General features: G+C 48.7%; 1 protein-coding gene across 3 annotated transcripts in view; it reads right to left on the reverse strand.

Moving 5' to 3' along the window:
* Positions 1–23,238, reverse strand: part of RPH3A (rabphilin 3A) — a 119,800-nt gene that overhangs the window by 65,887 nt on the left and 30,675 nt on the right. For all 3 annotated transcript variants that reach the window (XM_079986949.1, XM_079986948.1, XM_079986950.1), the window contains exon 2: positions 13,970–14,065. In XM_079986949.1, the coding sequence (XP_079843075.1) occupies positions 13,970–14,046 (77 nt within the window). In that variant the 5' untranslated portion in view covers positions 14,047–14,065. The remainder of the gene's footprint in view (positions 1–13,969; positions 14,066–23,238) is intronic.

Genomic DNA, 23,238 nt, shown 5'->3' on the forward strand with positions numbered 1-23,238 from the left:
TGGTTGGCCTCTGTTATTTTCTCCGACCGATGGAGAACCTGCAAAGGACTCTATAAGGGTTCTTGTGTCCCCCATAAGGGAATAAGGGCAAATCTTTGTTTATGACACTAGCTAGTCTTTCAGTGTGGGGCAGGTCATTTTGGTCTTTTAGTATTTAGCGATGCAAAGTCTGCTGGTTGCTAGGAGAGCTGCAACTGAATCCAAGTCCGTTTGGTCTCGCCTCTGACCTCAGACAGTTTTCAGAGTGTGTGTCAAGCTCCTGTAGCCTGTGCTTCCCCTGTATTATCTCAAATATACTATTCCAGAATTCGGAACCCCCTTGTCCTGACACTTGGGGAAATAAAAAAGGGGGTGTTGTAATAAGAGAAACAGCAACAGCAAACCTGCCCCCAGTGTGTAGGAATCGAACCAATGGATTAAAGTTACAAGAAAGGAGATTTTGACTCAACATCAGGAGAACTTTCCATTCAACAGTGGAAAAGAATTCCCCAAGAGGTGGTGGATTCCCTTTCAATGGAGGTTTTTGTTAGGGTGTGAAACCTTAGATGCTGGCAAGTTAGCAACGTCATGTGACTTTACGTAGTCAAGCTCGTTAAGTTGTTAAGTTGCTCATTATATAAAGAGTGTTTGTTTTCTCTGCCTGTGGGGGCGTGAAGCAAAAATGTCTGAAAGCTCTGGAGGTGTTTCTGTTATCTTTCTGCAATAAACCTGTCTTTGGAAAGACAGGCTTCCCTGTGTCGTTATTTCTTTGCTGCTGAGACTCTGAAGCTTGTACTGCAACAAGAATCTCTGCACTGGACTTAATCAATGCTCTGCAAAGAGAACTGTTGCTGGTTGCGCAGTGGAAGCGTTTACTGGACCAGTACACAAACTCTCTTAGTTTTTAAGCAGAGGACGGGTGGCCATCTGTCTTGGATTCTTTAGCTGAGATTCCTGAATTACCGGGGGTTGGACTAGATGACCCCCAGGATACCTTCCACATCTACAATTCAATGATTCTATGAACAGCAGGAGGAGTGCTTCATCACTTTGCAATCTGCATCCAGCTGATATTATTATTATTATTATTATTATTATTATTATTATTATTATTATTACTACAGTGGACGCTCGGGTTGCGAACGTGATCCTTGCAGGATGCATGTTCACAACCCGCAGCGGCACGTCTGCACATGCGCATGTTGCGATTTGGCGCTTCTGCACATGCACAAAGCACGATTTAGCGCTTCTGCGCATGCGCGACCCCCGAAACCCAGAAGCAGCGGCGTAGCGTGGGTTGTCAGCACCCGGGGCAAGGCAAGTAATTTGGTCCCCCTAACCTGGGGCAAGGCAAGTAATTTGCGCCCCCTAACCCAGGGCAAGGCAAGTAATTTGCGCCCCTAACCCCTAACCTACCGCTGCTGCCAGCTTCTTCTTGCTGCTGCCTGGGCTGGGGTATTTACGGTAAGGTAGCCACGGCGGCGGCGGTGGGTCCGTGTCAGGTGATCTGAGGTGAGTTGCCGCTGGCGCTGCCGCCCAAACGACGCCGCTTGCCCAGAGGAGGGCAGAGAGGCAAGGAAAATGCAACATGGCCCAGCAGCTGCAGCGGCAGCGGCGGCGGCGGCGGGGCTGTGAGGAGGGGCTGCCTGGCGCGCCCTCCGCGGCCCTGACGTGTGGGGACTGCGGCGAGCGCTGAGAGCCGCTGCCTGCCGGACGCCTTCAGCCCGGACGCGCGCACAGCTCGTCGGTTCCGTGAGACATGGGGCTCTGCTACAGCCTGCGCCCAAGGCTCTTCGGCGACTCCGGAGGCGGCAAGCGCGCCCCCCAGGTGTTGCGCCCAGTGCAGCCGGCCCCCCCTGCACCCCCCACGCTACGCCACTGCTCAGAAGTAACCCATTCCAGTACTTCCGGGTTTCGGCAGGTCTGTAACCCAAAAAAACGCAACCTGAAGCTTCTGTAACCCAAGATATGACTGTACTACTACTACTACAGTGGTACTTTGGTTCTCAAACTTAATCCGTTCCGGAAGTCCGTTCCAAAACCAAAGCGTTCCAAAGTCAAGCCGCGCTTTCCCATAGAAAGTAATGCAAAACGGATTAATCCGTCCCAGACTTTTAAAAACAACCCCTAAAACAGCAATTTAACATGAATTTTACTCTCTAACGAGAACATTGACCCATAAAATGAAAGCAATAATCAATGTACTGTACTATAAAATAAATAAGACAGTATTGTAGATGATAAAAATAAAAATAAAAATAAAATTCTTACTTACACTGACAATAGTCATTGTTTGGATGGGGGGCTTTTATCCATTTCCGCAGTCACACAATCAATCAATCAGTAGCTGAACTGGGTTCCACACAGTCACAAAAAACAAATGAACCAAAAAAGCCTCAAAAAACAAAAATGCAAAATAAATAGCAAAAACAAAAGCACCAAACTTAATCCGTTCCGGAAGTCCATTTGACTTCCGAAATGTTCGAAAACCAAGGCGCAGCTTCTGATTGGTGCAGGCGCCCCTGAAACAATAGCCGACAGCCGCATCGGATGTTCGGCTTCCGAAAAATGTTTGAAAACCAGAACACTTACTTCCAGGTTTTCAGCGTTTAGGAACCAAGGCATTTGGGAACCAAGGTACCACTGTATTATTATTATTATTATTATTATTATTATTATTATTATTATTCCCTTCACCCTAAAGTCATGTGTCAGCATTAAAAACAATGTTAAATACCATTTAAAACAATTATAAAGAAAGCCTAAAAATAATTCAAGTGCTTTCATGCCTTCCATATTGCCAGTCCTCCTTTTTTTGCAAACTGTGAGTAACACACAGCAGGACCAGAGGCGGATGCCAAGAGGGTCAGGGCCTGGGAGACAGAGTTGTCAATTGCCTTTGCTTTTTCCTCATTCAAGGCTTTGCCAGCCAAGGGGTGGGGGGGGGGGGAACTACCAACACTAAAAAGGGGGGGAAAGGAAGGGGGGTGGGAAGCCGCTCAGCAAAGTGCAAAATTACTATTGTTGCCACAAGCCCGTTTCCTTTTAATAATCAGTTTGTCCTCTTGAAATAATAAGCAAGAGCATTTTGGCCGAGGAGCTGTCAGCTTGTTTCCCTTGCGATGGCAGCCTATATTTTGTCGACTATAAGGAGAATTAAGCCTGCAGCCCAGCAGCGACTGCTTCCAAGGAACGCAGGAGAAAGGGGGTTTGCTGCAGCTAAACTGAGTCACAGCCAAGGCAGTGGGCCAACGGCAGAGCAGAATGGCAACACGGGAGAAGCTCCTTCGCAACTCCTTGCTAAGTCAACTTCACGGAGCAAAAGAGAAAGAAAGTTCAGGGCTAGCCCCAAAGCTAGACACAGAAAGGTCCCAGCTTTCTGGGAGCTCAGGGTACAGGATGACCATAACTTAAAGGTAAAGGATAAAGGGACCCCTGACCGTTAGGTCCAGTCGTGGCCGACTCTGGGGTTGCGGCGCTCATCTCGCTTTATTGGCTGAGGAAGCCGGCGTACAGCTTCCGGGTCATGTGGCCAGCATGACTAAGCCGCTTCTGGCAAACCAGAGCAGCGCATGGAAACGCCGTTTACCTTCCCGCTAGAGCGGTACCTATTTATCTACTTGCACTTTGACGTGCTTTCGAACTGCTAGGTGGGCAGAAGCAGGGACCAAGCAACGGGAGCTCACCCCTTCGCAGTGATTCGAACCGCCGACTTTCTGATTGGCAAGTCCTAGGCTCTGTGGTTTAACCCACAGCACCACCCACGTCCCGCCCATAACTTAAGCACATTTAAATTGTTGTGTGAAATCAGCTTTACACATATGGAAAGGGGAAGGGGGTTCGGGGGGGGGTGACTTTGGCAATCCTACCCATCATAGAACTTTTGGCTATGTGCAATTTTGGCTTAATGCCCCCGTGTAAGATGCGGGCTGGGACGCGGGTGGTGCTGTGGGTTAAACCACAGAGCCTAGGACTTGCCAATCAGAAGGTCGGTGGTTCGAATCCCCACGACGGGGTGAGCTCCCGTTGCTCGGTCCCTGCTCCTACCAAGCTAGCAGCTCGAAAGCACATCAAAGTGCAAGTAGATAAATAGGTGCCGCTCCGGCGGGAAGGTAAACGGCGTTTCCATGCGCTGCTCTGGTTTGCCAGAAGCGGCTTAGTCCTGCTGGCCACATGACCCGGAAGCTGTACACCGGCTCCCTCGGCCAGTAAAGTGAGATGAGCACCGCAACCCCAGAGTCGGCCACGACTGGACCTAATCGTCAGGGGTCCCTTTACCTTTACCTTTTAAGTTGTGGGCTAGCTATCCAGACCCTGCAAGTGTCCCTATTTTCCAGGAACAGTCCCAGATTTACCGAAACTGTCCCGCTTTCCGATTTGATCCTGCAACGTCCCGCTTTTCCTTAGAACATCCCTATTTTCACTGGAGAAACGTTGGAGGGTGTGGAGTTATACAATAACCTCATGAAATAGGCTAGGCTGAGGGGCAGGGACTGGCCTGAGGTCACACCCAGTGAGCTCCATGGCCAAGTGGGGGGGGGGGAGTTGAACCCTGGCCTCCCAGGTCCTAGCCTGATGCTCTAACCACTGCACCATGCTGTCACTCCCCACATGTTGCTGCACATGAGCTGTGCGCCTGCTCCTGAGCCCCTGTATGATATTAGACCAGCGAGGGAGCCTCCCACCCACCCATCGTCCAGAAAACTACCAGCGTTCCAGGAAATGAGAGGATGAAAAGAGTTGTCTTTTTGCAGAAAGACAGGCGGAGAGAGGGACTGGGCTTGTTCTCTGGATCTGAGGCTGCTCACGCTTTTCATCCTGCAGTGGGATTTGATGCAGCAATTTCCTCTGCAATCCGGGCTGAGAGTGTCTGTGAAATGAGCCAACAAGGTTCTCTCGCTCCCACAGCGCAAGGAAGAAAAAGGAGGAGAGGAGGAAATCCACGAGGAAAACATCTGCCAGCCAGGCATGAGACGCACCACTTCCTAGCTAAGGAGGCCGGTGCTGTGAGCATCCCAAGGCCTTTTAGGACCAAGGCAGGTCTCATGCCTGGAAGAACCTGGCCAAAGCTGCTCATCCTTGAGGTGACAGCCCTGCCAGAAAGCAAATTCCTTATAGGAATTCTAAGGTCTCATATAAGGGACGCGGGTGGCGCTGTGGGTTAAACCACAGAGCCTAGGACTTGCCGATCAGAAGGTCGGTGGTTCGAATCCCCACGATGGGGTGAGCTCCCGTCGCTCGGTCCCAGCTCCTGCCAACCTAGCAGTTCGAAAGCACATCAAAGTGCAAGTAGATAAATAGGTACCACTCCAGCGAGAAGGTAAACGACGTTTCCGTGCGCTGCTCTGGTTCGCCAAAAGAGGCTTAGTCATGCTGGCCACATGACCCGGAAGCTGTACGCCAGCTCCCTTGGCCAATAAAACAAGATGAGCGCCGCAACCCCAGAGTCGGCCACGACTGGGCCTAATGGTCAGGGGTCACTTTACCTTTAAGGTCTCATATATATATATAAATCAAATGTTGCTAAATTTACAAGGCAAACACATACATAAGTATATAAACTATGTGTCTGAAATAATACAGGAGAGCTATCCTGAAACCATTTTGACTCTCCCAAATTTACCTCAAATGTTTCTCTGCAAGGAGGAAGGAAATGGGAAAGCCTCCCCACTGTCTCTTTGCTCACAAATCCTGTCTTAAGGGCATATTTGTGTATGAATATTGTGAACCTGTGACCTGAATTCAGGAACTGAATATTTACCATCACAAAAGAATGGCCAGGATGCCCAGGTAAAAGCAATCAGTGACCATTATCAGGTATCCTGACAGACGGGTTTTCTGCTGTAGCCCGCCTCCTTTTGTGATGTATGTATGATGTTTTGGGGGGTGGTCTTGGACTCCGGGGGAGGCAATTTTCAAGTGTCTATATAAGAGCTTTCACACCAATGTTCTGGGTTCCTCCTCCCTGCTGCATGAGTGAGGACCCTGTTGCAACAGTTTGATAAAGACCAGGCTTACTAGCTGCTTTGCTTCTCAATATTCTCTAGTTGGCCTCTGTTATTTTCTCCTACTGACAGAGAACCTACTTAAGGACTCTATATGGGCTCTTAGATACCGCATAAGGCAAAGGGAGCAGTATTTTGCTTATAACACTTGAGAACAACATTTCCAGATTTCCATTAAGAAGCAGCCCTCGTAGCGTTGGTCTTTGCTAAATCGCTTGGGAAGATTGTTGTGTTGCTGCACATTCCCCCCTCTCCCCTCTGGTTTGTGTCTAAAAAGTCGGCATTTGCAAGCAGACAAACTCTCTGGTGGAAGGAGCCGAACCCCACGTCTCAGTTTCAAATTGCAAGCCAAGCCTTTGGCTGCAGCTCTTATCGACCAAATTGTATTTCATGTACAATCATGCCGTCAATAAATCTCTTCCCACCACACACCCTGCCTATTCCCAGGCCCTCATCTTGGATTACCAAAGTAAGCAGTTTATCCGCCAGATCTTTGCAACCGAGCAGAATCCCATCAGGTGTTTTTCTCTGTTCCAATCAATAAACCATCTTTGTTTGGATTCCTCGGTTTATTAGATACTCCTCAGAAGGGCAATTAAAAAAACAACAAGAACGGGTGAACATTCCTGGTTGTAACAAATAGGTCGCAGCAACAGAACCACAAAGCAAGCTGTGGTTCAAGCAACATCAATGACTTTGGGGCCAAAATCTACCTGAGCAATTGTAGCTTTCTCAAAGCCATAGGTAGTCAAATTAAGGCCCGGGGGCCGGATCTGGCCCAATCGCCTTCTAAATCCGGCCTGAGGACAGTCCGGGAATCAGCATGCTTTTACATGAGTAGAATGTGTCCTTTTATTTAAAATGCATGTCTGGGTTATTTGTGGGGCATAAGAATTCGTTCATTTCCCCCAAAAAAATACAGTCTGGCCCCCCACAAGGTCTGAGGGACAATGGACCGGTCCCCTGCTGAAAAGGTTTGCTGACCCCTGCTCAAAACCATCAGTGAAATCGAGGGCTTTTTTTCTGCCCTGATGTGTATCACTTTGCCAGACCCTCCTAGTATCCCTATTTTCCAGAGACAGTTCCTGATTTACAGAAGCCATCTTTGGTTTCTGATTTGATCCCAGAATGTCCCGCTTTTCCTTAAGACATCCCTATTTTCATCTGAGAAATGTTGGAGGGTATGGAGCTATATGACACACACACACCCCGAGCCAAGGAGATAAGTACAGTGGTACCTCAGGTTAAGAACTTAATTCGTTCTGGAGGTCCGTTCTTAACCTGAAACTGTTCTTAACCTGAGGTACCACTTTAGCTAATGGGGCCTCCCGCTGCCGCCGCGCGATTTCTGTTCTCATCCTGAAGCAAAGTTCTTAACCCAAGGTACTATTTCTGGATTAGCGGAGTCTGTAACCTGAAGCGTCTGTAACCTGAGGTACCACTGTAACTAGACACTCTTTAAAAGACATCTGAAGGCAGACCTGTATAGGGAAGGGTTTTTTAATGTTCAATGTTTTGTTATGTTTCTATATATGTTGGAAGCTGCCCAGAGTGGCTGGGGCAACCCAGTCAAGATGGGTGGGGTGGTGGTGGTGTTGTTGTTGTTGTTGTTGTTGTTGTTGTTGTTGTTGTTGAATAAGATGTCCCTATTAGAAGATCAAACCTATCCATTCTGAAGGAAATCAGCCCTGAGTGCTCACCGGAAGGACAGATCTTGAAGCTGAGGCTCCAATACTTTGGCCACCTCATGAGAAGAGAAGACTCCCTGGAAAAGACCCTGATGTTGGGAAAGATGGAGGGCACAAGGAGAAGGGTACGACAGAGGACGAGATGGTGGGACAGTGTTCTCAAAGCTACCAGCATGAGTTTGACCAAACTGCGGGAGGCAGTGGAAGACAGGAGTGCCTGGCGTGCTCTGGTCCATGGGGTCACGAAGAGTCAGACATGACTAAACGACTAAACAGCAACAACAACATTTTCATCAGAGAAATCTTTAAATTGAACTGCATTTGCCATTTTATGGTCACCTTTATATCTTCTTACCTCCTTTCTGAGAGGAGGCGACCAGAACACCAGTAATATGTAGGGTACATATTACTAGAGACACCTCAGAAAGGGGTATGGATGGCAACCCTCCAAATTCTCTCTGCCTACAGGCTCCCGTTGCAACTGGGGAAGGCACAGGGATCAGATCTTGCCCACCGTGAGAGGACAAAGCCCTTTGGGAGCCCCCTCGCAGATCCACACCCACCCAATCGAGCAGAGCGCCTACAGATGGAGCCCGCTCCGCCCCGAATCCAAACTGCCATCTGCATTTCTATTCTGTCAGGAACAAGCAGAAATTTGCAGCTGAATCGAGGAACAAAAGCCAGCCGGCGCAGGCAGGGAGCTAAATAGGGCACGTATAAATAGTGCCAATTGTTCGTGCCCGCTGCTCACATCGTGAAATTGAGGGGGGCTTTGAAAGGATCTCGTCTCCCATTCTTCCCCTCGCCAAGCCAAGGCGAGGTGGTTTTTTTGAGGGGAAATCTAGACAGAGATGCCTCCTCGCAGGCAGCCGGCGTTAGGAGGGGGCTGGCAAATGAATTTCCCCATTCAAGGAGGTTGGCTCCTTTCAAAGTCTGGCTACGTTCTTGTGATGGCATCCTGGACACTGAGCCAGACCTTTGGTCCATCTACACCAGTGTTGTCTACCCGGAGGACTTGTCCACGCTTAACTTTTTCCCTGCTCTTTCCAGACACAGGTCCACACTTTACAACTCCAGGTCCACCGGTGCCAATTTAGGGGGCCCTGGGGGCCCGAGGACCCACCAAAAAATTGTTGTGGGTTCTTGGCACCTGCACAGTGGGGCCCTTCAACACTACTTCTGGTGCCTTGTGAAGCACCAGAAGTCAAGTCTGAGGCCTCTCAGGGACTCAGAGGTGGTGTCTAGGGTAAGGTTACCAGATTTTTTCCAATGAATCTGGGGACACTTTTCAACTTCAATGGATTTTGTATGGGGACTGATTTGTAAATCTGGGGACTGTTCCCGGAAAACGAGGACATCTGGTAACCTTAGACTAGGGCCTTGAGAGGCTTCAGAGAGGGAGTCCCAGGACTCACGAAGCCTTCTAACGTGACTTCACACCCTTGATTTGCATACCAAATCAGAGCCTAGGGCTTGCCGATCAGAAGGTCGGCGGTTTGAATCCCCGCGACGGAGTGAGCTCCTGTTGCTCGGTCTCTGCTCCTGCCAACCTAGCAGGTCAAAAACACGTCAAAGCGCAAGTAGACAAATAGGCAGGAAGGTAAATGGTGTTTCCATGTGCTGCTCTGGTTCGCCAGAAGCGGCTTAGTCATGCTAGCCACATAACCCGGAAAAACTGTCTGCAGACAAACGTCAGCTCTCTCGGCCAGTAAAGCAAGATGAGCGCCACAACCCCAGAGTCATGTGCTACTGGACTTAATGGTCAGGGGTCCCTTTACCTTTATCATGATATTAATTGGCAGTTTATTTTCACTTCATTTCCTACCGATCTGTAACACTTGTGTCCCCATTTTCATCAAGCTGTCAATCAGTCCCCACCAGCCAGATGCCATGAGTGTATATGTGAACTAAATGCACAACAGATAAACAGAGGACTTACTGTTCTTTTCCACTTCAAAGCAGCGTGGGGGGAGGAAAGGAAGAGGAAAAAAGTCAAATACATTATTGCACCAAACAAACATCATCGAAGGATGCTAATATTTCTCAGTAATGTCTGAATAAGGGGAGGTTGATCAAGTTCTGGACACACGTCTGCAGTTAGTGACGGGCTGGGTAAGGGCCAATCAACCCAAGGAGATTAATATAAGATGGAAGTCTTGTGTGTGAGTGGTTCCCAAGTTTGGGAACTGGGCAGGTTGACATCATGCCTTGCCCTGACCTGGTACCAGACAAAGAACCCTCAGAGGACATCTCACAGGCAGGACCCAAGTCCGAGAGCGACACTCTCCCCTCTCGTGGCTTCCAGCAACTGGTATTCAGAAACAGCTGCCTCCAGCTGTAGAGACATGGCAGAGTCATCCTGGCTGGTAACCATCGATAGCCCTCTCCTCCCTGAATTTCCCCAAGCTGGTGGCCATCACTGCCTCCCGTGACAGAGAATATGTGATGCACAAATTTCCTTTTATGTGCCCTGAATCTTCTAATAATTCACTTTCTTTGGATGTCCACAATAATAATAATAAATTTTATTTATACCCCACCCTCCCCGGCCAAAGCCGGGCTCAGGGCGGCTAACACCAATAAAATCACAGTAAAAACATAAGCGGGGAGAGAGAACAGGAAAAGGGGGGGGGAACCAATTTAAAATACAGGTTAAAATTCAATTTAAAATGCAGCCTCATTTTAAAAGTAGCCAATAAATCAAGACCGTAAGGGGAGGGAAACATAAGGGTCAGACTGAGTCCAAACCAAAGGCCAGGCAAACAGCTCTGTCTTGCAGGCCCTGTGGAAAGATGTCAAGTCCCGCAGGGCCATAGTCTCTTGTGACAGAGCGTTCCACCAAGTCGGGGCCAGTACTGAAAAGGCCCTGGCCCTAGTTGAGACCAATCTAACCACCTTGCGACCTGGGGCCTCCCAAATGTTGTCATTTGTGGACCTTGAGGTCCTCCGCGGGGCATACCAGGAGAGGTGGTCCCGTAGGTACGTGGGTCCTAGGCCGCGTAGGGCTTTAAAGGTCAAAACCAGCACCTTTCAGACAGGGAGAAAAAAATTTCTTCTCTAAACTAAAAACTCTGCAATATCCCTTTCGAAGGGAAGCAGCCAGAACTTTACACAGTACTCCAAATGCAGTTGGACCATAGATTTGTATAATGGCATTGTGACAATTATAGAATGGCACAGTTGGAAGGGACTCTGAGGGTCATTCCCGCCCCGCAACGCAGGAATCCAACAGATGGCTATCCAACCTCTGCTTAAAAACCTCCAAAGAAGGAGAGTCCACAACCTCTTGAGGGAATCTGTATTTCAGGTGTGCATGCAGGAGCCAGACCCTGTGACTGATAGGACTCCGCAGGACTGGGGCCTTCCTGAGTTTGTTCTGAAGAGGAAAGGCGCGGCCGCACAGGTGAGCCCGATTGGTAACTCACAGCACCTGGTGGCAAGAGCTGGGAAGGGATATAAGGTCAGCATTTCTCTTCGGTTCTTTGTCACTGCAATACATTCCCTGCCTTGCTGCGGTTGGCTCCTTGACTCCTTGCTTCTTGATCCTCAGACCCTTGACTTCTGGACTCCTTACTTCTTGATCCTTGGACTTTGTGGCTCCTTACTTCTTGATCCTCGGGCCCTTGACTTCTGAACTCCTTGCTTCTTGATCCTCAGACCCTTGACTTCGTGGCTCCTTACTTCTTGATTCTCGGACCCCTGACTTCGTGACTCCTTGCTTCTTGATTCTCGGACCCCTGACTTCGTGACTCCTTACTTCTTGATTCTCGGACCCCTGACTTCGTGACTCCTTGCTTCTTGATTCTCGGACCCCTGACTTCGTGACTCCTTGCTTCTTGATTCTCAGACCCTTGACTTCGTGACTCCTTGCTTCCTGATCCTCGGACTCTTGGCTTCCTGACTCCTGGCTTCTGGACTCCCGTTCCTGCTCCCAACCGCCATCTTGCCCCCAGTCCCGACGTCCCCAGCCGGGACATCGATCGCCCGTGAACCGGACCATGACAGTGTACCACTGTTGAACAACTCTTGGTGTCAGAAAGATCTTCCTGATATTTAGTCCGAATCTCCTTTCTTGTAAGTAACTTTCTGGAGTAGGAGAAGCTTGCTCCATCTTCAATGTGACAGCACTTTAGATATGTGAAGATGGCTATCATATCTGCTCTCCGTCTATTGGCAGTATCATTTTCAATTCCTTGCCTAATGATCCCTAGCGTGCAATTTGCCTTCCACGCCCCCCAAAGCTGCCACACACAGTGTCAACATCTTCACTGAGCCAGCATGGTGTAGTGGTACAGAGCAGTGGACTCGTAATCTGGTGAACCGGGTTCGCGTCTCCGCTCCTCCACCTGCAGCTGCTGGGTGACCTGGGGCTAGTCATACTTCTCTGAAGTCTCTCAGCCCCACTCACCTCACAGAGTGTTTGTTGTGGGGGAGGAAGGGAAAGGAGAATGTTAGCCACTTTGAGACTCCTTCGGGTAGTGATAAAGCGGGATATCAAATCCAAACTCCTCTTCTTGTCTACTGTGACCCCAAGGTCTCCTTCCAGGTCCGCCACTGCTAGTTCAGAGCCCGTGAATGTGCAAGTTGGAACTCTGGGACTCCCCAATTAAACCCACACCAACTTGGCATTTCCCCACAGTCAACTAACAACATCAATGGGCCCATGGCTATCACAGTTTCCTTACGTTCTGTGCCCTCTGACAATGATCTGCAAACAATTTAACATCTACTGGACTCTCTGTCTCTCTCCCCCTCCCTTCGGGTCATTAGCAGCTCCTGGAATCCAGTCTGATAAGGAGCAAACACTTCTGGCAAGGGAATAGCTGCATACATTATTTAAATTATTTGAATTTAATCCCGCTGCCAAGCTGAGGGATGACTTGAGATAGATGGCAGTTTAAGGATCTGAATTAACGGGCAAAATTAAATTAGGCCACGGGTGGCTGGGTGAAGAGAGACTCGCGTCACAATTTTAGCTTTTCCAGCAACGCTTCTGATCACTCCCGGTGGTTGAGAGGTGCTGTTGGTGTTTAAGGGTCTCCTCACTCTACACACACACACACACACACACACACACACACACACAGAGTTGCTGTCAGGACCTGCCAAAGCTGGAATTAGCAAGGCTCTTCTTGGGTCCTTCTTTGAAGGGTATCAACATTCTGCAACCAGACAGGCTTAATTCCGCAACCTGCATTCATGATCCCTGTTTCCCCTTCTTTTGCACAGTGTTCTAACCATTCTGTGCATTTTATTCTGGTTTGCTTTGCTTATCACAGGAAGGAAGGAAGAAGCTCTGCAGAGCACTGAAGAACACAGACACACACACACAAGCTCCCTTGATCAACTACCTCCTCAGGCTGCTGATATTTCAATAGGTGACAGCCATAATGCATAATTCAGACAGATCTTTGCAGCGTTATAAGAACCATTAAAGCTGAGAACTGCTGCATGAGCTCACTTTTCCCCTCCTCCCTCCCCATTCCCTTTTCCTTGTGTGTCGTGTCTTTTTTATTGTAAGTCTTTACGACTGATCTTGTAAGTCACATTTTTTTGGCTGAAGAGTGGGGTGAAGCTGGTTCTCTAAAGAAATAAGGCTTAGAAACGAGGAATGAAACCTCTGGTTCTCTGGCAGCTAAATTACGCAACTGATAGCACATTCTTCCAGGTCCTGTGCACGCCTGTTGAATCACAGCAGGCAGGCATGCACACAACACACACAACAGTATGATCACATCTTATGCACAACTAACTTGCACAATTTCAACCTTACACAGTTGAAAATTGGCCGGTGCAAGGCAGAGAGCTTAAAAGCTCCTTTTGCATTGGGTTTTCCCCATGTGGAAATAATAATAATAATAATAATAATAATAATAATTTATTATTTATACCCCACCCATCTGGCTGAGTTTAAGCTCTCCACCTTGCTTTCCAGGCAAGTTCCACTTGGACAGGGGCTCTGGGATGCTCTCACAACATCCCATGGGAACTCCGACGGCTCCAGGAAATCTCATGAGAGCACCCCGAAGTCTGTGCACTGAACGGGTCTTGCCTGGAAAGCAAGGAGGAGAATTTAAAAGCTCACTGCCTTGCCTAGTGGGGTGCAGGGATAAGGCCCACTCAGTTTGCCAGCTCTGGAAAGTCAGGACAGGGTGTGTGATTCAAGTATATGTGTTTTTTTGTATATGTGCCACCCCCCGGAACGTACGTTCCACACAAGCTGTGATATAATATACAAATCAGCTGACAGGTGGGTGGTAGAAGTGGAAAGCGTTGAAGGCCAGGAAATCCTCTTACCCGCCCCGAAGAGCCATCTGTCTATCATTCTGATACATCCACTGACCAGTGCTGTTGCCAACGACTGTGTCCGTCATGGCTGAATGTTAAGGCTCCCTGAAAGACAAAAAAGCAGCAAGAGCTTGTAAGTCAGCAGCGAGATCGAGGGTTGAAGAGGTAACGATTGCAGCAGCAAAGAAGAGGGTGTGAGCTCTTCAGAATAGTTGGGACCAGGAGGGTCATCTAGTCCAACCCCCCTGCAATGCAGGGGTCTTTTGCCCTACATAGGACTTGAACCCAGGACCCTGAGATTCAGTCTTGCGCTCTGCTGACAGAGCTACAAGGCAACAAGCCTTTAGGCAGAGAAGCTCTAAGAGAATCCTCCTCCTCTTTAACACCCATATTTGTAGGTCACTAACAGGTCCCTTCTCAAAGGACCATTGGGCACCATAAGTAGATAGGAAATAAACTGCATTTCTGGTCTAGAGAGATTTTGCTGAGTTGTGATTTTGTTCACAAGGCAGGGTCCCTGGAGGGAAAACAGCATAGGGCATTTTATCTGATGCCAGTAAAACTGAATCTCTGAGCGCTGCAACAGGTCAGTTTGACATCAAGTCTGCACGGATGTTTATACGGGAGCGATAAAGAGCTAAACCATGCGCAGTGCTACAGTGCGCCAGCAGTATCTTGGGTACTGCCTTGCTATATCAGCGCTGAGTCTTGATGCTAGATTCCTGCCACACACCACGCCATTTGCACAAGGAAAGCCAGGACGCATGGGAGCTCAGAAAGCAGCCCCTGCGTGTTGGAAGAAACGCAGCGGTGTGGATTGAGAAAGCATCGCCGCACAACAGCACAAAGAGGCACAACTTTAAACAAGCAAAACAGACTGTGAGTGGCGTAGAATTCGGGGAGCTGGTTTCCTTTTCCTGTTTCAGGGTTCAATCCTGCATAATGGTGCCACGCTGGGACACGGACAACAGCTGCATACCCTCCAACATTTCTCTAATGAAAATAGGGGTGTTCTATTTGTTGTTGTTGTTGTTGTTAATACTCCAGATATCTGTCTGCATTATCCCAGCTACTCTTGGTGCCTTCCAATATATATAAAAACATGATGAAACATTAAACATTAAAAAAACATTAAAAAGACATTAAAAAGCACCTATACAGGGCTGCCTTCAGATGTCTTCTTAAGGTTTTAAAGGTAAAGGTAAAGGGACCCCTGACTATTAGGTCCAGTCGTGACCGACTCTGGGGTTGCGGCGCTCATCTCGCTTTATTGGCCGAGGGAGCCGGCGTACAGCTTCCAGGTCATGTGGCCAGCATGACTAAGCTGCTTCTGGCGAACCAGAGCAGCGCACGGAAACACCATTTACCTTCCTGTCAGAGTGGTACCTATTTATCTACTTGCACTTTGATGTGCTTTCAAACTGCTAGGTTGGCAGGAGCAGGGACCAAGCAACGGGAGCTCACCCCGTCACGGGGATTCGAACCGCCGACCTTTTGATCGGCAAGTCCTAAGCTCTGTGGTTTAACCCACAGCACCACCCATGTTCTTCTTAAGGTTTTAGAGTTACTTATTTCCTTGGCTTGCAGGTTGCATATCTCCTTACCCTCCAACATTTCTCTCATGAAAATAGGGACGTCCTAAGGAAAAGTGGGATATTCTGGGATCAAATTGGAAACCCGAATGGCTTCTATAAATCCGGGACTGTCCCTGGAAAATAGGGACACTTGGAGGGTCTACTTGGAGTAATTTGCAGTAACCACCTCCATATTCCAGTTGACCAACAGATACATTTCAAAAGAATTATTACCAGGGTTTAAAACAACCTGATGTTGGGAAAGATGGAGGGCACAAGGAGAAGGGGACAACAGAGGACGAGATAGTTGGACAGTGTTCTCGAAGCTACCAGCATGAGTTTGACCAAACTGCGGGAGGCAGTGGAAGACAGAAGTGCCTGGCGTGCTCTGGTCCATGGGGTCACAAAGAGTCGGACACGACTAAACAACTAAACAACAGCAACAAAACATGTTCAGAAGCTCACATTTTCTAGGGCATCTTTGCCACATTCCCCTTAGGCTTCCTACTCCACTGGATTTTATCTGCTCCATTAATTTCAATGGGTCTACTCTGAGCAGGACTAACCTTGGATAAGTCCAAGTGCATGCAACTTAATCAAAAAGTTATCCAGGAAATTATTTAATCTGGAATTTATAATTGACAATGTATATGATTTGATTTGATTTAATAATTGGAAGATGCTTATTGGAAAATGAATAAAAATTATTTACATTTTTTTAAAAAAAGTTATCCTTTCCACTCCTTAACCTTGACTCCATTTCCCTCTTCTTTGTTGTTTCCTCTGTGCTGAATCACAGACTGTAATCTCATCGGGGCAGGGACCCACCCTCTTACACTTTGTGCAGCCGCAGGCAAGTTAAGGGTGCTGTGTGAAGAAATGGTGACAAGGCTAGGCCTACTAGCTTGGATATTTTAAAGGTTTCATAAAATTTATATACGCTGGATCGTAAGGAGAGGGGAAAACCCTCAAAGCCGTTTCCGATAAAACCAATTAAAGCAGCTGTTGAAATAATGCAGTGATGATTGCAATTAACGATCAGTGAAAAACAGATTAAAACACATGTCAACATTCTATGTATCTGGGCAGGCTTGTCTGAGCAAGCAGTAGCTAAAAAGAGTACTGTGAAGGTGCCTTCCTGGTAGCTCAGTTGGTTAGAGCATGCTGCTGATAATGCCAAGGTTGCAGGTTCAATCTCCGTATGGGACAGCGGCATATTCCGGCATTGCAGGACTAGATGATCCTCAGGGTCCCTTCCAACTCTATAATTCTACGTTATCAAGAGGCAGGGAGTTCCAAAGTGCGGGTGCTACCACACTAAAAGATCAGTTTCTTGCCAACGCAGAACAAGTCTTACAAAGCACCTATAACAGAACCTGTTAAGTTGTGGGTGAACATATCAGACGACACAGCGATTCTTCAAACAGTTCTTGTTTATTCACAGGCCAGGCCAGAACAGAACTGAATGGTTCAGCCAACCTGCTTATATAGAGCTCAAATACAAAGCAACAGTAACAACTTTCTGTAACTATCCAATCACTGAACGTCACTTTCAATTCCTTATTTGCATATGCGGACCTGAGTGAAAACCATTTACAGTATCTCCCTGCTAGTGAGAACTTTAAAGGTAAAGGTAAAGGTACCCCTGCCCGTACGGGCCAGTCTTGACAGGCTCTGGGGTTGTGCGCCCATCTCACTTAAGAGGCCAGGGGCCAGCGCTGTCCGGAGACACTTCCGGGTCACGTGGCCAGCGTGACATCGCTGCTCTGGCGAGCCAGAGCCGCACACGGAAACGCCGTTTACCTTCCCGCTGGTAAGCGGTCCCTATTTATCTACTTGCACCCGGAGGTGCTTTCGAACTGCTGGGTTGGCAGGCGCTGGGACCGAGCAGCGGGAGCGCACCCCGCCGCAGGGATTCGAACCGCCGACCTTTCAATCGGCAAGTCCTAGGCGCTGAGGCTTTAACCCACAGCGCCACCTGCGTCCCAGTGAGAACTTTAGTACATAACAAAACCAGTTCCATAAATCAAAGTGATCAAGTGGGCATTCATGGGGTAAGGGGATAACCTCCCATCTTTGAGATTTGCGGTGGAGGAGGGGCACTTACACCAAGCCAAAAGGATTTTCCACTAGCTTGCATTAGGAAGTATTATACCAGACCAGAACATTGGTCCACGGAGCACAGTGATGTAGCCCATTTCAGCAGAAAGGATTTCCCAACCCTCTTGACTCGAGCTCTTTTTCACTGGACATGCCAGGAACCTTACGCTAACAAAAAAAAAGGCGCTCTGCTCTCTGTGTGTTTTCAGTACAGTGGTACCTCAGGTTACATACGCTTCAGGTTACAGACTCCGCTAACCCAGCAATATTACCTCGGGTTAAGAACTTTACTTCAGGATGAGAACAGAAATTGTGCGGCGGTGGCACGGCAGCAGCGGGAGGCCCCATTGGCTAAAGTGGTGCTTCAGGTTAAGAACAGTTTCAGGTTAAGAACGGACCTCCTGAAAGAATTAAGTACTTAACCCGAGGTACCACTGTATTGTAAAATCTATATTTACACATCTTCACTTTTCTTTTACATACCGACCATATCTATGATGCATGTTTTTGGTGGTGGTGGTTTTCCCCCCAAAGATGTACAGTGGTACCTCGGGTTACAGACGCTTCAGGTTACAGACTCCGCTAACCCAGAAATAGTACCTCAGGTTCAGAACTTTGCTTCAGGATGAGAACAGAAATTGTGCAGCGGCGGTGCGGCGGCAGTGAGAGGCCTCATTAGCTAAAGTGGTACCTCAAGTTAAGAACAGTTTCAGCTTAAGAACGGACCTCCAGAAAGAATTGAGTTCTTAACCTGAGGTACCATACATACAACCTGAGCAGAGTACAGAGGGACTCACAGCCTTAAGGCCTCAACAGAACTTCCTTCCCCATTAGAATCATAGAGTTGGAAGGGACCCCAGTGGTCATCTAGTCCAACCCCGTGCAATGCAGAAATCTCAGCTAAAGCGTCCATGGCAGACAGCCATCCAACCTCTGCTTTTAAAAACCTCCAAGGAAGGAGAGTCCACAACCTCCTGAGGGGGACTGTTCCACTGTCAAACAGCTCTGACTGTCAGGTTTTTCTGTATGTTTAGCTGGAATCTCCTTTCTATTAACTTGAAGCCATGGGTTCGAGTCCTACCTGCCAGAGCAGGAGAAAACAAGCTTGCTCCTTCTTCCATGTGACAGCCCTTAAGATATCAGGGTTCCAGGGAAGCCTGAATTCACATCCCCTGAGTCCATCACAGAGCAAAACACGCCTCAGGCCTCTGCCTCCTCAGCTTCCAGCACCAGCCAAAAACTCACGCACACAAGTCTCACATACAAAGCCCTCCTATCATTGTGCCTGTTGTTCTCCATCTCAAGATCCAGGCGGGTGAGTTTGGAAAAGACCCACCCATTTATCTTAATAATAATAATAATTAATAATTTGTTATTTATACCCCGCCCATCTGGCTGGGCTTCCCCAGCCACTCTGGGCGGCTTTCAACAAAATATTAAAATACAGTAATGCATCAAACATTAAAAGCTTCCCTAAACAGGGCTGCCTTCAGATGTCTTCTAAAAGCCTGGTAGTTGTTTTTCTCTTTGACATCTGCTGGGAGTGTGTTCCACAGGGCGGGCGCCACTACCGAGAAGGCCCTCTGCCTGGTTCCCTGTAACTCGGCTTCTCGCAGTGAGGGAACCACCAGAAGGCCATGGCAACAGAGCAACCTCTTTGGTAAGTAGCAGTATTTACCTGGTCGGCCAAAGCCAGATTGGACTGGTTCTGCCGTCTCTAGATTTTTAACATCACTGGATGCTGGTTTACAGGCTTGGAAGGGACCCGGGACATCATCCAGACTGACCCCGCAAACCTATAACAGTTTCGTCATTGGAAGTGCATGGGGTGAACAGGTGTCGTGTAATTGGGGTGCAGAAGCAAGCCACAAGGCCGGCACAACAGAACCCTGAAATCTAAAAACTTAAGGGATTTGTGAAAACATAATCAAGCTCTATTAATTGGGGGAGGGGGTGAACAGCTTCTACTGTGAAAGGGGGCAGTGCACACTTCAGACCTCAACCGAACCTGCCTTCCTTCCCTGCCAGGTGAGGATAGTTTTAACTACCTTGCAAAGTAGCTTTTGGGAAAAGCCCAGTTCACTTTGTGACATTCTCACCCATCAAACAACTTTTGTACTTTGCACCACGGAATAGCAGAAACACCATTAATACCCTCTCCATCAAACAGCAGCAGGAGACATCCCTGCACATGGATCATTAAAAGAAAAAGCTGCCAAGATTTCGCCAAGTACCGGTATCTCATTTCAGGCATGTGAAAAACATGATCAAAGAGGAAATGCTGTTTTCCTTTTGTTTTCTCCGTTCCTCAAATCCCCAGAGTGGGTGGGGGGGGGGAGGCTCCAGTTTGCTTCCTGCATCTTCAGAGAACAGATGTAAACAAGGAAGGAAGGAAGCATCTCTGAGTGATGCCAGCTCTGTGGGGAACAGCCCTACATCTTATTTCAGCCTTTCTGACCAGCGTCAAGGACTTGGGCTCCAAACTCTTCCATAAGGCAGCAATGGCTGCAGGTTGATGTAAACAAGAAATGGGGCAGAGAGAGCCTGTGAGAGGGACCAAGTGATGGTGGCTAATAGCCAAAGCAGAATCCAAAGTCATGTTAAAATGGCTTATGGATAATAGTCACATAAATGTAGAATTGTATAGCTGGACCATAAAGAAGGCTGATCGCCGAAGAACTGATGCTTTTGAATCGTGGTGCTGGAGGAGACTCTTGAGAGTCCCACGGACTGCAAGAAGATCAAACCTCTCCATTCTGAAGGAAATCAGCCCTGAGTGCTCAGGACAGATCCTGAAGCTGAGGCTCCAATACTTTGGCCACCTCATGAGAAGAGAAGACTCCCTGGAAAAGACCCTGATGTTGGGAAAGATGGAGGGCACAAGGAGAAGGGGACGGCAGAGGACGAGATGGTGGGACAGTGTTCTCGAAGCTACCAGCATGAGTTTGACCAAAGTGCGGGAGGCAGTGGAAGACAGGAGTGCCTGGCGTGCTCTGGTCCGTGGGGTCACAAAGAGTCGGACACGACTAAATGACTAAACAACAACAAAATAGCTGGAAGAGACCCCGAGGGTCATCTAGTCCAACCCCCTGCGATGCAGGAATTGCAACTAAGGAATCCAAGGCAGATGGCCCTCCAAACTTTCTTTAGACACCTCCAATGAAAGAGAGTCCATCACCTTTTGAAGGAGTCTGTTCCACTGTCAGATATCTCTTATTTTTCAGGACCGTCTTCCTAATGTCTGGTCAGAACCTCCTTTCTTGTAATCTTAATCCATTGGTTTGGGTCCTAGCCTCCAGAGGAGGAGAAAGCAAGTTTACTCCATCCTCCATGTGACAGCCCTTGAGATATTTGGAGATTATAATCTCTTCTCAGTCCCCTCTTTTCCAGACGAAGCATAACCAGCTCCCTCAACTGTTTCTCATAAGACTTGCTTTCCAGACCCTTTATCATCTCACTCGTCTGCACATCTTCCAGCTTCTTAAATTGTGGTCCCCAGAACTGGACACAGGACCCCAGGTGTGGTCTGACCAAGGCAAAAAGAGAGAATCCTGTACCTTGGTTCTCAAATGGAGTCCATTCCAGAAGTTCTTTCAATTCCCATAACTGTTTGAAAACTAAGGCACAGCTTCCGATTGGCTGCAGGAGCTTTCTGCACTCAATCGGAAGCCGCAGATGCCGCGTCGGATGTTCGGCTTCCAAAAAACATTCGCAAACCAGAACACTTGCTTCTGGGTTTGCAGCATTTGGGAGCAAAAGGTTCAAGTCACAAGGCATTCCAGAACCAAGGTACGACTGTATATTGATGATGTTGGTGGTGGTGATTTAACTACCCTCTGCTGAGAGACCCAATTGCTTAAGACAGTGTTTCGCAACCTTGTGCCTCCAGCTGTTTTTGAACTACAACTCCCATCATCCCTGACTAGCAAGACCAGTGGCAAGGGATGATGGGAATTGTAGTCAAAAAACAGGTGGAGGCACAAGGTTGGGAAACACTGGCTTAAGACTCCAAGAGGGAGCTTAACCTGGTTCAGAGAATGCCAACACCAGCCGCATTCCCACAAGACAAAAGAAGAGGGGCAGCTTCCACAGCAGTTAAGTCTGAGGAGGGTCTACTGCTTAGGATGTCTGCCTCGCATGCAGAAGCCCCCATGTTCCAGCCCTGGCATCTCCAGCTTAAACAGCTGAACTGGGAAAGCCTTCACTCTGTTCACACTGACATGCCACACGTCTGATGAAGTGGAGGCAGTGTGGTGTAGTGGTTAGAGGGTCCGCCTAGGGCCTGGGAGAGACCAGGGTTGGAATCCCCACTCAGCCATGAAGCTCACTGGTCAGTGACCAGCCACTGCCTCTCAGCCTGACCCACCTCACAGGGTTGTTGTGGGGACTAAATGAGGAGGGAGGACACCATGCAAGTCATCTTGAGCTCCTTGGGTGAAAAGGTGGGATGGAAATGCAATAAATAGATATCATAAGCTTGCCAACCTGGTGCCCTCCAGATGTTTTGAACCACAACGCCCATCAGCGCTAGCCAGTACAGGCTGATGGAAGCCTGCAAAGAACATAGGAAGAGCCTGCTGGATCAAGCCAATGGCCCAGCCAATCCGGCATAGTCTCATATTGACCAACCAGATGCCCCAAAGGGAAACAAGCACAAGAGCCCCCTCTGCTGGCATTCAGAAGCATTGCTGCCTCTGACCATAGAGGCAGAACATCAGGTAAGGGTAAAGGGACCCCTGAGCATTAGGTCCAGTCGTGGCCGACTCTGGGGTTGCGGCGCTCATCTCGCTTTACTGGCCGAGGGAGCCGGCGTACAGGTCATGTGGCCAGCATGACTAAGCCGCTTCTGGTGAACCAGGGCAGCGAACGGAAACACCGTTTACCTTCCCGCCAGAGCAGTACCTATTTATCTACTTGCACTTTGACGTGCTTTTGAACTGCTAGGTTGGCAGGAGCAGGGACTGAGCAACGGGAGCTCACCCCGTCGTGGGGATTCGAACCGCTGACCTTCTGATCGGCAAGTCCTAGGCTCAGTGGTTTAACCCACAGCGCCACCCGCGTCCTGAACATCAGAGCCAGGAGCCATAAGGCTACATGAGCTTGAAATGGGAGTCACTTTTCCATTTTGCCTTACCGAGAGCTGAGCAGCACCCCGACCCTTGGCACACCCTGAAGCAGACTGGTCCCGTAGGAAAACCTGGAACTTGGGCAGGGGTGAAAAGGAGAGGCGCAAGGGATGCTTCAGGTGCAGTTCCCGGGCACGGCATTTCCAGAGCGGGAGCAACCCGGCAACCGGCTTGTTTCCAGCTCTGCAATGCAGCTTTCTTAAATATTGAACAGGCTGGCTGATGCAACTCCGGCGGGTAAAGCCAAGACTGAGGGACCGCTTGGCTTTCTTTTCTTCCCCACGTTGAGGAAGCCTGAACGCAATCAATCTTCATTCAGGAAAAGAAGGGGGAACGACCAAAGAGGACGTGGCGAGAGGAGAATAAAAGCAAGAGGGAGAGATCCGCAGAGCCTCTCCCTTTGCATGTGCCAAGAAGGTGCACGGAGGGGCAGGGAAGTTGGTCGGCATATTTCGGGGCCTGTTTCCCCGCGAGGAGA

This window comes from Podarcis cretensis (assembly GCF_951804945.1).
Source record: "Podarcis cretensis genome assembly, chromosome: 8".
Lineage (NCBI taxonomy): Eukaryota > Metazoa > Chordata > Lepidosauria > Squamata > Lacertidae > Podarcis > Podarcis cretensis.